This window comes from Parasteatoda tepidariorum, chromosome 5 (assembly GCF_043381705.1).
Source record: "Parasteatoda tepidariorum isolate YZ-2023 chromosome 5, CAS_Ptep_4.0, whole genome shotgun sequence".
Taxonomy (NCBI): Eukaryota; Metazoa; Arthropoda; class Arachnida; order Araneae; family Theridiidae; genus Parasteatoda; species Parasteatoda tepidariorum.
In genome coordinates this window covers 45,518,728-45,535,987 of record NC_092208.1, presented here as the reverse complement: position 1 = coordinate 45,535,987, position 17,260 = coordinate 45,518,728, and the positions used below count along the sequence as shown (strand labels likewise).

General features: G+C 30.8%; 2 protein-coding genes across 2 annotated transcripts in view; one reads left to right on the top strand and one right to left on the bottom strand.

Moving 5' to 3' along the window:
- The first annotated feature begins 4,411 nt into the window (after positions 1–4,411).
- On the top strand, positions 4,412–5,456 carry LOC107450249 (mitochondrial ribosomal protein S7). Its single transcript, XM_016066009.2, has one exon. It carries the CDS (start codon positions 4,637–4,639, stop codon positions 5,321–5,323), a length of 687 nt encoding a protein of 228 aa, XP_015921495.1. The 5' UTR covers positions 4,412–4,636; the 3' UTR covers positions 5,324–5,456.
- Positions 5,457–11,437: 5,981 nt separating this feature from the next.
- Positions 11,438–17,260, bottom strand: part of LOC107450241 (mitotic checkpoint serine/threonine-protein kinase BUB1) — a 12,818-nt gene continuing 6,995 nt past the window's right edge. The window contains exon 2 of the mRNA XM_016065996.3: positions 11,438–15,845. Coding sequence (XP_015921482.2) covers positions 11,762–15,845 — 4,084 coding nt within the window. The 3' untranslated portion in view covers positions 11,438–11,761. The remainder of the gene's footprint in view (positions 15,846–17,260) is intronic.

Here is a 17,260-nt window from a genome sequence, read left to right as displayed (position 1 = left end):
CAGGGTTAAAACATTTAATTTTTGATGAAATATTATAAACCAGGTGAATAATTCAGTTTTGATTTGGTTTACAAAATCAGCTTTTCACTTGTTATTTATCAAAAAAATGAAGGAAAAACCAAATGTAAATAGCCTTCTTTAATCCAATCTAATTTTTAACTTAATCCACTTTAATCCAATTTTTAACATTGCTAGATTTAACTACTTGGAAAAATTGAAGCATCGAGTTTTACATGCTGTATAGTTTTCATATATAGTGGATGGAATTCTTATAACCTTTTTGAAAGCATGTCATATTACATTTAATTCAATCAAGCTAATTAAGTTAAATGAAAAACCCTGATTTGAAGCTGAGAGCTCAGAAAACTTTTGTTGCATGGAAGCTATGTACAGTTAACAAAAGAAAGGACCACCCTGAATAACTTTGGATCTAATGATGGGATTTTCACATTTTAGGACTCAATCTTGATGTCTTGAGGGTGTGACCTCAAATATGCGAATTAATAAGTGCAGAAGCTATTTTAAGTTAGAAAATCAGACACAAAAAAAGTACTTTTTCTGAATAAACATACCTTTTTTTCGACGAATTGATTTCTGACCTCCAAAATATAGAGGGTAGTCGCAATCAGGGAGATGCAGTTCCAAGTTTGGACTCCTTAATGTTTATGTTACTTTTTGTGTATTTCAATATATCTCGAGAACTTTTTAAGCTAATTAAAAAAAATTTACACTCAATTATAGAATTTGTTTATCCAAAGGTAAATCTATGCGAAAAATAACTTTTAGTGAATATTTATCATTTTATTTAAGAATGGTCGAATAAACTTTGAATTGTAAGGTAAATAATTTTTTGCATCATTTCAAAGAATGTAATTTTACATGGTAAAATGCAAGATGTGAGCGAAATCGGTTGAATAGCTCTTGATAAATCGAATTTTATTTCTCAGAAACTTTTTGACCGGTTTCACTCAAATATTGTATTTTACCATATGGTTTTTTTTAGTTTCAAGTGCAGAAACAACTTTTAAATTTCTTGAAACTTCATTGATATTTAAGATATTCAAATCGGACTTTTTTCATTAACTGCTAAATATCATTCACTACAAAATTAGGAAGGAAAAAAAATTTTCTACGCATGCGCAGTATGAACGAACTACTTTAATTACTCATATATTGCAAAGTTTTCAACAAATTTTTTTTCAAAAATAAAAACAATTTAATTAATTTTAAATTTTTTACATTTTATTGAATATTTTTAACAAAAAAGAAGTTTTAGCAAAGAAATATAAGACAAAAAAAAATTATAAAAATTTTCATATCTCCGTAAAAATTAATCTAGACTTATGAAATTTTATGCAATTATTGCATTTAATAACAAAAATAATTTCTGCAAGCTACAAATTTATTGCTACATTTTTTGGCGTTGGGTGTTCAAAAACACTATTTCACTCAAAGCTTAAAACGTCATTGATTGTTGTTAATTTACGTCGCACTAGAGCTGCACAATGGGCTATTGGCGACGGTCTGGGAAACATCCCGGAGGATGATCCGAAGACATGCCATCACAATTTTGATCCTCTGCAGAGGGGGTGGCGCCTCAACTTCGGTAGCCCGACGACCTGCACGCGAAGTTGAGCACTTTACGGTAGCACAGTTTAACGAGGACCAATACCGCACACCCTCGGTCCCTAATATCTTGCATGCTATTCTCCCAACTAACTCCAGGTATTTTTTTTCTGTAATATGCAGCATAAATGTTTTTAACTTAACTAATATACATTTTTGGATAATATTTTGATAAAATAAGCAGATTTAAAATAGCCCATGTATTTTTAAATATCGAAAAGCACTGATGCGCTAATATCTTTTAGAATTTCGAGAAAAAAAATGCGAAAATAAAGGACTATTTATTAGTATTTCCTTTTGTCCATTAAAACTCTTGTCCTTGGAAGCTATTTGTCATTAATTACATGTTGGACTTGCAGCTAAAAATCCCTTCTGGGGAATAATCATGCTATTTATCAATGCTTTTACGAAAACAAATAAGGTCTATTTCTATCTATTTTCCCTTGAGTGTTAGGGATCACACCTGAATACTTCCCTCACAAATCGTTAACAGCGGAGATAATTACACTCGCCTTTTCCCGTATCATCGACGTACTCCTGATTTTATCACTGACCGGAAAAAGCGGGATTTCTACCCCTGTTACTTTCCCTCTCAACTCTGACAACTAATGCTTGTTAATGTCGTTGTTTAGGGCGGCATTCGGAACAGGGGTGCTATTCATCTATCGGCACTAATTACCGGAATGTGAAAACAACCGGGTACACTGAGTTCTGCCCCCTCTCAACCCCTCTTGTATCCCCCTTTTCCAATCGAAGCTGATAGTTTGGGCGAATGGACGATGTTAATTATAGTGTTGGAGCTGTAGGGCTTTCCTGTGAGTGTGAAAATTTATATTTTCCCTACCTTTGACAATAAACAATTTAGTGGGTGTGTAACCAACTGTGGTGGCTTTGATGGACGACAAGACAACATATTTATTATATTAGCTATCTAAGAAAAGAAATAAGTAAAGAATAAAATGGTAATTATTATTTGTAGCAAATGTCCTTTGGAAATATCTATGCGATTTTGTAACATTAGGTTGTCTTAAAATCAATTTGTCGACACAGGGAAATTAAAATTTAAATAGTTTCTGTTATATAATTTGAGAATACATTTTCTGTTCTTTACAAAACAAATAACTTATTAAAACAAAATAAGCATTATTTAAACTTATTTAAATAATGCTTATTTGCTATTATTACATACTATATAAGTTGGCTGTAAATAGATTTTTTTCATTGTGCATGGAAACATTAATAGAACCCATTAAAAAGAGCAATATTTACAATGGAATATAGTTGTATTCCAATGTGAAAGGTAGGAAAAGTACACACGTGACTGCTTGGCTTCCTCGCTCACCGGACTTTAACACTCTGGATACTTTCTTCTTAGGGCATGCGAAACCTTGAATGTATGAGATGCCTCTGGACGAGACAAAGCACCGCCACAGAAAAAAATAGCACAACAGTAGGATCTAGTTACTGGGCTACAATATGCTTAGCAATCACTTTGATCAATTGTTAGTTTTACTCAAACCAATAAATCAGACTTTGAAATTTTTGGAATAATTAATTTACATTCATTCATTACATTTACTATTATAACTCCTTGTTTAAATTTAATATTACTCTTTTCGGAGTAGCTTTTGGCCCTATGTGTTATGGGAGTTATTACTCATTTGCACGGGTAATATTGCCCCCTTTATTTTGTAAATGCAATGTAGAATTACCTTGTTCAGTGCGCAAAGAAAATAAAACGACCACCCTGAATAACTTTTAATCTAATGATCGGATCTTTACGCTCTAGTCAACCTTATTGGTTTGTATGCTAAAAAGCACGTTAATTCATCAGTGCAGACGATGTTTTTAGTTACGGAATTAGACACAAAAACGTACTTTCTCTGCATAAACATACCTTTTTGTAGACGAATTCAGATTTTTGTCTCCCAAAATATCCATGGTAGCGAGAATCTGTCGAATATGGCCAAAATAGCTGTCAGGAGAGTGACCTCTTAATGTTAATTTTTCCCTTTTGCGTATTTCGCTAAATCGCGAGAATTTTTCAAGAGGAGTGAAACAATTTTGCACACAATTATAAAATTCATTTATCCAAAAATAACTCCATGCTAAAAATACATTTTATAAGTATTTATTATTTTTTATTATTCTATTTACTAAAAATTTTATTTGTGAGGTGTAAAAAATTTTCCGTCATTTTAAAGTATCTAACTTTTCATGCAAAATGCAAAGTTTGAACGAAATCAGTCAAATAATTTCTGAAAAATCAAATTTTAAGAAAGTCGCATGTTTAAAATTTGATTTCGCAGGAACTATTCAGCCGATTTCTCAGAAAATTCGTTTTTGCGTCTGATTTCGTAATTCGAAACAAAGTCTGCANTATTTTTTTCTGTTAATGTACAAATATTTTTCCGATGTGTTTTGGATATTCCTTCTCTAATAAAAAGAGATACCATTTTGTTTTCGGTTGTACAAGAAAGAAGATCAAGCATTTTTCTTTTTTAAATTTAATAAGCCACATTAAAGAAGGAACGTTGCAATGCTACACGCTACATTAACGACGTCTCCAGAGTAACTGAATGACGGTTCATATAGAAATCGCAGGTATGCGTCTCATACAACAACGCCCCCTATAGTTCGTTGCGATCGCGATATTTTGTCCACCCCCTGTAAATGTGTTTTTTTGCCTAATATTTTGAAAAAATTTAATTCTGCTGGGACCAATAGCGTCATCCGGCAACTGAAATGCAATCGCTAGTGTGATATACGCGCGAGTGAGCATTCTTTCAAAGCTGAACTAGATCCGTTACTTAAACCACGGTTCCTCAAATAAAAAAATTTTTCAAATCATTCAAATGTCGGGCAAAAATAAACAAATGTAATCGTTCTCAAGTAAACAAATATCTCGCCGCACTTAACTATACTCAATACTAAACAAATATCATCGCTAAGTGTTCATAGTCGATCTTTCAGGCTAAAGGTTTTCAATATATTATACACTTTCAGCAGTATGGCTTCTCTTCGTATCTTTATGAGAAAAGAAATCAGATTTCATAATATTTGGTGCCCAATAATGTCGAACGTTCGAAGTGTACTATATCCTTCTACTCATCTCGATCCCATTCCTAATCGTGAGTATTTAGATCAGCTGGAAGAGGAAGGTAAGTTGGATGCCCTGAAAGTTATGCCTGTTAAGCCAGCTCCATCAACTATGACCAATTCATTGTATGATGATCCAGAATTCAACTACTTTACAAGTCTACTTATGAAGTGGAGTCAAAGATCTCTCGCTCGGAACTTGATGTACGAAGTTTTTGCCAGAATTAAACGCATACAACTGGGGAAATATCATGCCGCTACCGAGGAAGAAAGATCTAGCATTGAGTTAGATCCAAAGAAAATATTTTATTCCGCTATTCACAATTGCAAGCCAGTTTTAACAGTTACACCAGTAAAAAAGGGTGGTATTACTTATCAAGTACCTGTCCCTGTGTCTACCAAACATTCTAAATATATGGCAATGAAATGGCTTATAGCGGCAGGTAGAGACAAAGAAGGACCAACTCATTTTGTGGAACAAATGACTAAAGAGCTTCTAGATGCTTTTTATAATGAGGGCAGAGTTGTTAAAAGAAAACATGATTTGCACAAACTTTGTGAGAATAACAAGGCTTATGCTCATTATCGGTGGTCATAAATTTTGATTAATCCACATCTATGTTAGCTACTCTCAAATCAAAAGAAAATTGTTATGCATTGAATAGGTGGTATTAAAATGGTATCCATTTTAAAATTGTAGTGTTAACAATAAATTTTGTATTGTAAAATAAGTTCAGTTTTTTGCATTTAAAAATATTCATCTCTCAGACTAAGAAAACTATATTTTTTATTTCTGAGTTTAAAATAATTGTTATATAAGATTTTAAAAAAGGCATAAAATTGAGACAATAATGTTAGAAACTAGTGAGCAAATATTTCATTATTATAAAATTCACTTTTCATGTCAAATGAAAATGCCCAGTTTTTGCTTTTGGACTAAATTATAAATATATAATGGCTTAGATGGAGGTTGGTGACCTTTTCTATATTGGCAATCGCAACACTTGAATACACCATCTGGGGAGAGACCGATTTCATGCCTTTGGCCCTTCCCTCTCATAGGGATCGTAAATATCATGATATTTTCAAAAATATCCAATATTTTGATATATATTCAAATTTTAGTTTTATATTTAGTATCTTCAATAGAAATTAACTTTTTTGTTGAGAATTGTTTTTCAGACATTATATACAAATTTAAAACATAAAATAATGCATTTTATATAAATTCTAAATTCCTAATGTTAATTGTAATTAATAAATTTATAATTTTTATAAAATAAAACGTTAGAAATTTTTTTTAAAATGAGAAAGGTTCTCTGAAACAAAATCTTTTGCCATCACCAAAATACAAGACATTTTTATTTTACTTTTACTAAGTTTTGAAACGCATTTTTTCTTTATTTCTTGTTAAAATATTTGAACATAAAAGTAAGTTTTTTTGCCTTTTCAGTCCCTAATCTATTCTGCAACTTGGACTGAATAAATCCAAAGCTAGAGAATATTCTCTCTAACCCAGCTGTGGAAGGAGAGGCAGTTAGTAGTTGTTCAAGAAGATTTGTTATTCTGACTTTTAATGGTTCCTCTAACTTGATAGTTTCCCACCAAACTGTGGGTTCCACATTGAGAAAGTCATCTTCGAACTTGAAGCCTGAAAAAGGGCTCTTTTTGGCCAAAAAATTCATAGCCATAGGTAAAATATCTTTGTCAACAGAGCGTAGGAAATTAAAAGCTCTTTGCGTTTGCTCGTCATTTAGTTTTTTTCCACAATATCTGTGGTCTAACATATTAGCAGCTAAATGAGCAGGGGTTAAAGCCATTACTTCTCTTTCTGAGAACTCTTTCATCACGTCTTTTTTTCCNGTTACAAATAAGTGTAACTTTTTAGCACAGCAAAAGGAAAAGGGGGCCGAATGTTGGGGAAAATGTAAACAAATAGAAATGTAAACAGTATTTTCCTCTTGGCTGTGTCACTTCCTGTGGGAAGTTGGGTCACTTCCTAGGGGAAGTTGGGTCACTTCCTGTTATCTCAGCTAGAAGGAAGTGGGTGTTTCTGGTTTTAGTTAGTTATATCTTTGCTTTGGTTAGAGGATGTTTCTTCTCTTATGTTATGTTTAGAAAGAGCTATGTGATGTTAAAGAGTTATGTTTAGTTTATTTGAATGTAGTTTTTCTTACTTTATATTTAAAGATTTATATTCAATAAATATAGTTGTACCTTTTCCATGAAGTGAATTTTTGAGTAGTAATAGATGTCTTCAATATATTATACTTAGTAAGCTGGCTCCTATTTTTCAACAAATATGAACAATGCGCATGCGCAAGTTTTTCTTTCAACGAATCAGCGACATTCAAGAACTTGGATAGTGTCAACGAATCATCCAATTTCTTGGACAGAGAAATCCGTCCAATTTCTCAGATTCAAGAAATTGGATCGTCTAAACAGGCCTTAAAGCATTTGCAATCGGTTCTAAAATGCTTATATAATCCGAGCAATTTACCATTAAATTTACATCATTTACTAAATTGAAGATGTTTTTATCAATTTTAAGTTTGTTGTCTTGGCAAACTTGCACCAATTTTCCTTTGTTTTCTAAAAAGGTCTTTAAAGAATCGAACATAGTGTTCCACCTGACTGCCTGAGGAACAACTAGCATTTTCCCTCCATTTTTTCTGTACCAAGCATTTGGCAAATGAGTGTACTTAAAATATTTTATCACTTCAACACCAGGAAAATTTATATCTTTGGCTAAAAGATTTAAGATATGAGTGGAACAACCATAATATATANATTTGGCAAATGAGTGTACTTAAAATATTTTATCACTTTAATAACATTTTTCGTAACACCAGGAAAATTTATATCTTTGGCTAAAAGATTTAAGATATGAGTGGAACAACCATAATATATAATATCATAATTCTCAGTTTTATCTAGCTCTTCTCTCATTTTTTTCATGTTACTAGCACTGTCTGTCACAAAGCTTCGTATGTTTACGTTGAACTTTTCTTTGCAATCAGAGATGGCTTGTTTTGCTAGAGTGCGAAGATAATCTGCAGTGTGAGACTGCTCTGACGTGTCGTTAAGGAATTCCTTGCATTTCTTTTTGGCACACCTTACAAACTGCCCATTTGCTGCTATTTCCATCTTTTGTTTTGCACAAAAAGTGGTTCCACATAGAATCTTTTATCCTTGGCATGATTCATTTTTAAATCTTCTTTAGTTCAAAAATTTATGACAAAATTATTTAAAGAAAGTTACAAGAAAAGGTTGAATAATATCTAAAAAATACCTTTGCACACAGTAAAATTTCCCAAATACTGGCAACTATAACTCTACACTTAACTAATAAGATTGGTTAGATCCAGTTTGACAACTTGCTTATCTACCTTGACCACTTACTCATCATAGGAGGGGTTTATTTCCTTCTTTAAAAGTGGGGGAATGAGAACAGGTTCAGTCTAAGAATGAATTTTTCTAGGTAGGTAGAGGGTAAGTGAAAACAGGTGCAATCTAAAACAAGATTTTTGTAGGAAGTAAAGATAGTGTGAATGGTAGCATGAGGTTGAGTAGTTATTAAGAGAAATCTTGAAATAATGTGGGAGATATTTGTAGAAATTTTGCTGAAAATATCATATTTATTTCAAAATAAATATCGGATATATATCAACGAACCCTGCCCTCTCCTCCTCTTTGCAGTTGTATAGGAATGTACTGTGATATTTTCCCTTTTTATGTAATAAAAAATTATTTTTTTTAAAATTTCCATACTTTCCTTTAGAACTATGTTTAATGTAGTTTTCAGTTCCATATAGTTTTCCAACTTAAAAGATTTTAATCTATATGAAAATCAAGAGAGAATCTAATGTACTTCCTTCCTCTATGACTCTCCACACGCTAATGGGGAAAGCATGTGAAGTGTTGCCATAGGTAGAGAATTCTGCTGTACGCCATCTGCTGTCCATTTCGATCGCCAATACTCATTTTTTTCTTGTGAGCCTCAACTGGGCTATAGTCAAAATTTTGTTATTTTGAGTTAGTTTCAGAAATCTTCCTGCTTATCAATTACAAGAAATTAGCTTATTTTTTTAGAATTAAAACTAACTTCTTTTTAACCTTTCAGCATGCAGGCTCAGAAATTTTACAGATTGTGCATGTCATATTTTTTATGACAGCTATTATTTTACTGTTTTGACACAGAAAATGGCAGATAGGAAGATATTATTAATAAAATTGCTAAGCGATAAAAAATTAACCTTATTGTTTCAAATTATAAATGATGTCACACTTAAATGGAAGAAAATTATTTTCAAATGCTTATAGTCAGGGAGAAAAGCAACCCTGTATTTTATTATCGATGATTTAAAATTTATTAGTTAATAACTATGTTTTAAAATTATAAAGTCAGAAAAACAATTCTAGCAGAAAACAAAAATTATAAAAATTTAAGATGTGTGTTGGCAGGACAGCACTTCATCAGGGGACACACTGCGTGCTAACACACATGAGCCTTTCTGTTGTCAGTGTTGAAACCAAAAACTGACAGTGCCCCGAGGCCCCATAATGGAAAATCAAATAAGAAAAGGCAATTAGAAAAATTTAAATTTAAATGCGAAGAAAAATAATGAATGCATAATAAAATATTAAGAAACCTAAAAACGAACCATTACGGGAACAGGATCAAAAACTCCATGAAATATCCATATCATGAATTATATAAAATTATACAATAATTTTCAGAATGAAACTAATTTACAAATTGCTATGAAATTCTGTATGGTTTTAAAAATCCCAATATTTTTAATATGCACAAATTTCAAATTGGAGTAATAATTTTTGACTCGGAATTATTTTTGCCGATTTTATTATAATATATAACTAGTGNGAAACTAATTTACAAATTGCTATGAAATTCTGTATGGTTTTAAAAATCCCAATATTTTTAATATGCACAAATTTCAAATTAGAGTAATAATTTTTGCCGATTTTATTATAATATATTACTAGAGTTTTTTTTTGACAACTACCTATTTCCTTGTTGTTTTTAAAATCCCGATATATTTATTACAATATTACGAATCACAAGCTATAAAAAGTTTTTTTTTTTTTTTGACAACTACCAATTTCCTTGTTGTTTTTAAAATCCCGATATATTTATTACAATATTACGAATCACAAGCTATAAAATGCGCATTTAATTAATCACTTTTTGACGTGCTTTATTTTTGCAAGCGATTTTGAAATTCTTGTATTTTCACAATGATTTTGTTAAGGCTCACTAGTTTAAAATCCCACATTTAAATAATCACTTTCTGAAGTGCTTTGTCTTTGCCGATTTAATCGTAAATCCACTCAATTTTTCATAGCTTTTGTAGTGCATTCCCACATGGTTTTAAAATTGGATTTTATTATTAGGAATTTTAAATTACGCATTTAGATAATTATTTAAGGAAGCACCTTAATAATTGTAAATGTAAGCAATTTTTTCCCGTTGTTTTAACTGTTATTATGAAATCAGAGTTTTTAATTGCACAATTAAATTGCACTTTTGATATTATTTATTTTTGCATATTATTCCATTGTTTTTTGGCTGTTAGCACCATGTATTTGTACGTAGTATTAGTTATTTTAATACCATGTTATTGTAACATGAAAAACAAAAACACGCATCTACATATCTAATAATTCAAGAAAAAGTAATAAGATATATAATACCAAATAAATATTGAATCTTAATATGTACTATCTATAATAGTTTTGTTTTAACTTTTGGATTTTTTCTTAAACCCTATGAATTTTCTTTAATTAAAATATTTAGTTCAAATTTATATTACTAATTAAAGTATGCAGTAGTTTTTTTTATCTCTTTTCCCAATATATATATATTAATAAATCAATAAAATGGCTAAAAAAAACAGTTTTTTCATTTTTTAAAATTAATTCTTAGAATTAAAAGTATTTCATTTTCTGAAAAATAAGTTACAAAGAAAAATATTTAGTGTTTAGCAATTTTAAGATAAAAATTATCATATTTGCCATCAACATGAATAAATATGCATGCGGCCCTTTGTCAATCAACCAGCTGTGCAAGTGGCCCTTCTTCTAAAAAGGTTGTGCACCCCTATTCTACTAGGAATTTTACTTTTATGAAACAAGTCAAAAAAAATAAATGACCAATTACAAAAACTAACTCTAAGTTTAATTATTTTACTTATTTCTAAAAATTAGAAATAAGAGAAAATAATAAAATTGTAAAATAAGAAAATAGAAATATTTCTCTATTTTTGAAGTTCACTTCGCAAATAATTTCTGTGATTAAATAATGTTTGCATGTGTATCTAAGACTGGTCTAGCATTCCATAGATGCTGAGAATTTTTTTTTCAGACACACAAACTGCATATTCCAAGTTTGGATTAGGATTGCTCTGGCACTTTATCATTAGGAGAAGCATAATTTCTACTTAGATGTTTAAATTTTGGAAGATAATGTTTGGATTTCGGAACGGGAATGAAGAGGCTCTTTCATAGGACCAAATGATAAATTCTATAGGAAGATATTTCGGCATCATGCTTTGTTAGCTGGCTTCGCATGTGCAAAACTTATATATCTTCTGATACACTTTAATTCAGCGACATTAGCTTAAATATGTCTTTAGAAAAAAATTGTGTTATCATTCATATGAAAAAATTTATAATTGAAAAGATAGTTAAATACAACTAATATAAAATGATTTTATTATTTTAAAACAGGAACACATATTCAATACAGAAAATAACTTAAAAAATTAGTGATAGATATAAACATAAAGATGCAATATTAAAAAAGGTACATAAATTATATGGATTTTAAAATACACTGTTACACTTAGAACTGTAACACTTGTTCTCTGTTATACCTATATGCACAATATGCATAGGTAGTACACTACAAAAAACTAATAAATTCTTATTTCATAATAAATGCAATAGTTTAGAGATGATTTTAAAGTTCGGTCGTAATCCATAAAAATCAGAAGAGAAGGAAAAAAAAGAAAAGTTATTTTTGATGTTTACTTCTAAGGTTTTTCAAAATAGTTTTAATATTTTCTGGAGCTTGAAGTAGTTTGGCTTTGATACGAGCTACATGTTCTGATATGTTTGGTTCTTCATAGCAGGCTGGTATATTCAAAAGTTCATCAAAAAGAGGAGACCATATATCATGTGCCTGATACCTTTTAAATCTTTTTTCTATGCACCATCTCCCACTTTCATTTTTCTTTACTTTCATATAATCTTGAAACACTAAAGTATGAATGCAATCTAGTATGCCACACCAATCGAGTTGAAAAACCCATGGTTTGTTTTCAAGAATCTCATAGCATCTATTCCTCACAGGAGTAGTGAAACATACGCCACTTTCAAAAAAAGTTAGATCAATGCTGCGACCAAAATCTATGAATTGAAGAAGACTTGTTCCTTTATCAATGCTTTCCAATTCAAAATTGTCAGAAATACTGCGAACTAGAATATTATCGGGCTTGATATCAGTGTGAACAATTTTGCATTCATGGATTTTAAGCATAATTAGTAGCAATTCCAATGTTAAATATAGAGCCAAGGGTTCTGGGACTAACTTATTATCTTTCTTGAAGGAATTTACTAAATCTAATAAAGTTCCTTGAGGAAAGTATTCAGTCACCAAAATCATACCATCACTGAACTTCTTTGCAGCAAGAATATCCATAGCTGAAAGTCTGACATCAGGAATCAAATTCATGTGAAGTAATCTTTCCTGCAATATGAAACAAATGTACAATTCCCATTCATTACTATGCTTACAAGCCTTAAGTGCTACTTTAGAGGGAAATGAATGATGAAAACCATGCAGTGAAGGTTCTTTGTCTGCAACAAAGACTTTACCATATGCACCTTCAGCAACCATGCTTTCAACTGTGAATTTTTCTTGTTTTACTTCAAATACATCACCTACTTTCAAGAATTTGAACTTTTTTTCAGAAATATCCACTATTCTATGATAATTAGGTGGTTGCTTTAAAGATTGCAATAGCTTTTCTGTTAATTGATTATCAAAAGGATCGTCGACATTTTCATACAATGCTAATTTCAGTTTTTCAACGTTAGCTTCAGAAACTTGAACTGACTTTTTAATATTTGTAATACTATGTTCACTAGTCACAGGTTTAGGTTCCTTAAATGTATCTACCCTGGAGTACTCTTTATGGGTGATGTTGCTTTTTTCATAGCTATGACACTGATCAAACTGACTTAACCTTGTAGCACTGGCTGAGCTGCCAGACGAAGCAGAAGATTTATAACTTTCCTTACTCGATTCCATAATCATACTCAAGTTGTTGATTGGTCTGGTCACAACATTTATTTTTTCAGGACGATAAAATTGTTTTTCAGTAGCAGGATCTACCACACCTTGAGAAGCAGACGCAAGATGTTCTTCCTTAGTATTGCTTATAAGGCACCTATAGTTGTAGGTGTCTTCTGAAATTTGTACTTTAGGTTTTTTATTGTTTTTAGCTGACGTGAAAGGAGTTGATGATATAAATGGTGCTGAAATAAATTGTTCAGTATTACAAGGAGGAAATAAAGTTTCATTCTGCAGTGAACATTTATTAAGTTGAATATCTGCTGGATCTAAGTCAATCTCCTGAATATCTTCTGGATCTATGTCTATCTCCTCAGTCTCTTGAAGCTCCAGCGGAATAAACGTTACATTTTGAGCAGGTGTTAGTATTCCACTCTTTTCCCTTTCTGTTGAGTTTTGAATATAATCTTTAGGAGGTATATTTTCAGCATTTTCATCATTCATCATCTCAGATTCAATTTCAGGAACTGGATTTTTCAAAATGTTCTCTATAGGATCTTCATAAAAGATAAAAGGTAGATTCGATTTAATGGGCAAATTTTCCTTTAATACTTCCATATTATCATTGTTTTGCATGAAATTACCATCTACCTGAAAGAACTTCAAAGGTGATTTTCCTTCATTTGCATTCATTTTAGGATTAGAATCCACCAGGTTAACATTTTGTGCAAAATTATTTTCAGTAGGGTCCTGAAATAATGTAAAAGGTAACTTCATTTGATTTGTACCAGTATTTAGTTGATTGCAATTAATGGAAGAATTGTTGGCTTCAGTGGCCAAAAGATATTCATTCTTTAAAATAGCATCAATAGGGTTAGCAATTGTTCCATTATAAAGTTCTTCAAGCATGTTTGCAGCTTCACGATAACTCGTTGAGTTAGAGCATTTTCCTTGCAAATTTTCTGTGAGATTTTGTGTTGAGAGACCTTCTGATGGCATCTTTTCAAACTGTTGATTCATGCTATCATATTGACTATGAATAGTTTTTAAATTTGAATTATTAAGTGAATCAGGGCAGGAAAAATCAAGTTCACTTTTAACTTTTACATTTTGATTTTCAAAGTTAAAGATGTTTTGAGTGTTCTGCTGAAACTGGGATGAAAGCAAGTCGCTATTCAGGAATTCTTTGTTTTCAGTTACTTCTTTAGATTCAGTGTATATTGAAGATGAAGGATTTTTAGAATTATTGAACAAATTATGATTCTGACATTCACTTTCATCAGCTTTGTTCAGACATGTACTTTGTTGAAAAATTTTTTGTTCCTCTTGATTTTTTTCAATCAGTTTATTATTAGATGTAAACCATGCATTTGCTTTAATTTCTTCAAAAGATAACTCTTCCTTACCTTTATAAAATATATCTCGATCATAAATGGGACGTTTCATGGTATTTACCGGAGAAAACAAAACTCTTTCAGGACTTTCAACTTGATTGATTTGTTTTCCTGAAGGAGTCGCTTGCTTATTTTCATCAGAATAAATAGCAAATCCCAAATCCTTTTTAACTGCAGAGTCATGAGAGTTTTTAGCTGAATTACAACAGTTTCCTTCTGATTCAAATAAATTGTGCTTTTTTAACCAGGCAGCAGCTCTAATTTCCTCCAGTGAAAACTCCTCTGCTCCGCCATACACTTTATTTCTATCATACATAGGCTGTTTCATTGGATCTAGAGGTTCAAACAAAGCCATTTGAGGACTTTTAGAATGGTGGTGCGAACGCAAGACATTTGAAACTTTTGGTATTGGTCTAGGTGTGCTAATGGGTTGAGGTGCTTCATCATGATGAAAATCAAAATTTAAATTTTTGCTTGAAGATGACTGGGTAATAGGCACTGTCTGCTTAACTTTAACTTTATTCCATTTACTAGGCTTTAGTTCATTTTCTTTTGCAGAATTTACATGAAAAATAAAAGGCATACTACCTATTTTTTGGACAGGAAGAGAAGGAGCAGGTGCTTCGTTGCTAAAAATTTTGAATGGCATCTTTGAGCAAGACTCCCACTCATTTTTTGGTGCCGGTTGAGAATGGCCAATGGTCATGGCAGATCGGATTGGTGGCATTACTGTTTCTCCTGTTCTCTGAATAGGAGCAGCTTTTTTATGAGTTTTCAAAATGCTAAAAGCTGAACGGTGATTTTCAGCACCAGGACTTTGTCTAGTTGTTAAATGTTCTGAAATACTTCGTGAAACTCTTATTTCAAAATCAGACAAATATGATTTTAGCTTTTCTATAGGATCAGCATTTCTGTTTACACCTTCACATAATACTTGATTAGCTTTTTTAATATTATCTTGCTGTTCTAGTTTCCAGGACCAAGCAATATAAAAGCTTGCTGTATAGCAGCCAATATTATGACTGAACATGTAATTAAACACTTCAAAAGGTTTGCCAGAAACATTAGCAAACTTTAACCATACAGCAATGAAGCGCTTATCATTACAGTATCTTTTATCATCTTTGAACATAGTTACACATTTTTTAACAAGATCTTCATAATGTCCATCTCTACCACCTTTTAAAAAGTTTTGCTCAATCCAGTTGATATATTCAAACCATACAGAGAGAGGATCATCACCAGAATAGGTACGCAGTTCATTTTCAAAGGCTTGTTGTTGCTGTTGTATGGGATCGTCAGGATGTTCACGCAAAGCAAGTTTTAAAATATCAGGTTTACGTCCATGTTGCAAAGGTTGAATATTTTCTTTGGAAAATTCCCATTCTTCATCCGTGTTGGCGGTAACACTAAGAAAGAAGAAGAAAAAAAAGACAATTATAAAACTCATTCTTAGCTGTAAAACAGTCTACAACACTTATTTTAGAGAGAGAGTTTTTAAGATATTATTTAACAAATATAGAAAACAAGAATATTTAGGCAAACCAGTGACTAAAAAATAGTAAATTAATTTTATAAAAATATTTTTTCAGTAAAAAAAAGTGAAAAATTGAGGAGTACAGAAATGAAGAAAAGGAGCAATAAGGAACTTATTAGTAAAAAATGCACACAAAAAAAGAAACTTATTAATAGAAAAAAATTATTAACAAAAAGTTGCTCCATAACAATAAAAAATAAAGACTTTAAAATGAAAAATATTATTGATTTTAATCTTTTTCAGCAGTTACTTAAAAAATAAATCAACACTGAAAATAACATTTAAAAAAAAAAATCAGCTAAACACTGTGTAAACTGAAGAAAAATAAATAAATAAATAATAAGTTTAAGACATTCTAACAAAATAAATTCTTATATCAAACGGCATCTAAAAATTAAAAAAAAAATTAATAATAATAAACTGAAGAAAAACGGAAGTGAAGTAGAAATTTTCTGGAATGAAAAAAAACAAAAAGGATCTTTGATGTTGAACAGAGGATAAAAAAAAATCCTAATACCTTATTCACTTCTTAATATGCATATTCACAACTATTCCAACTGTCTACTGAACGATAAGACATGAAGATATACAAAATAATAACGGAACTATTTTAACAATCTATGCATACTTGCCAACTTAAAAAAACTGCCATCAGTAAAACTTTTTTGACGAAAAATTTAAGACCATTCGAATTATTTAATAAGTAACAATACACCACAAATGAATAATAAATATATTAATTATAGAATCTATCACATGATTGAATGTTGATGAAGTGAGAACCAAATTTTCATTAAATTTTTTAATTGCACTTGTTAGAAAATGTACAGAAATATCTAATCAACCAACCATTTATCATCTCAAATTCTATTACAATTATTTCAAATTCTATTACAATGATGCTACTTTTTAAAAAAATGTTATATGCAAAATAAAATAGTTCTTTAAGGGTTTTCCTCTAAATCAACAGCAAAAGAGGATGCTGAATTTAAAGAAGCTGAAGTAGCCTTCTTTGCTTTAATTAAAAAATCTTTTTCAAACACTTGTTCGTGACAGATTTTAGAAAATTTGGTTTTTAATATAAGCAGGCTTTCTAAAGTTTTATTAGACATAATTGTTCGCGATTCAGTACGGTTCTTTCTAACCAAACTAAAAATTCTCTCACATTCTGAATTTGAATGTGGTATGAGAAGAATTGACAATACAATGTTTCCCAATTTTTCATACTTAAACATGCCATCCGCACCTTTCATTTGACTTATCATTGACCACTGCACATCAATTGAT

Excerpts from the sequence above, each read along its gene's own strand:
- LOC107450249 (XM_016066009.2), top strand. The coding sequence starts at position 4,637 with ATGGCTTCTCTTCGTATCTTTATGAGAAAAGAAATCAGATTTCATAAT.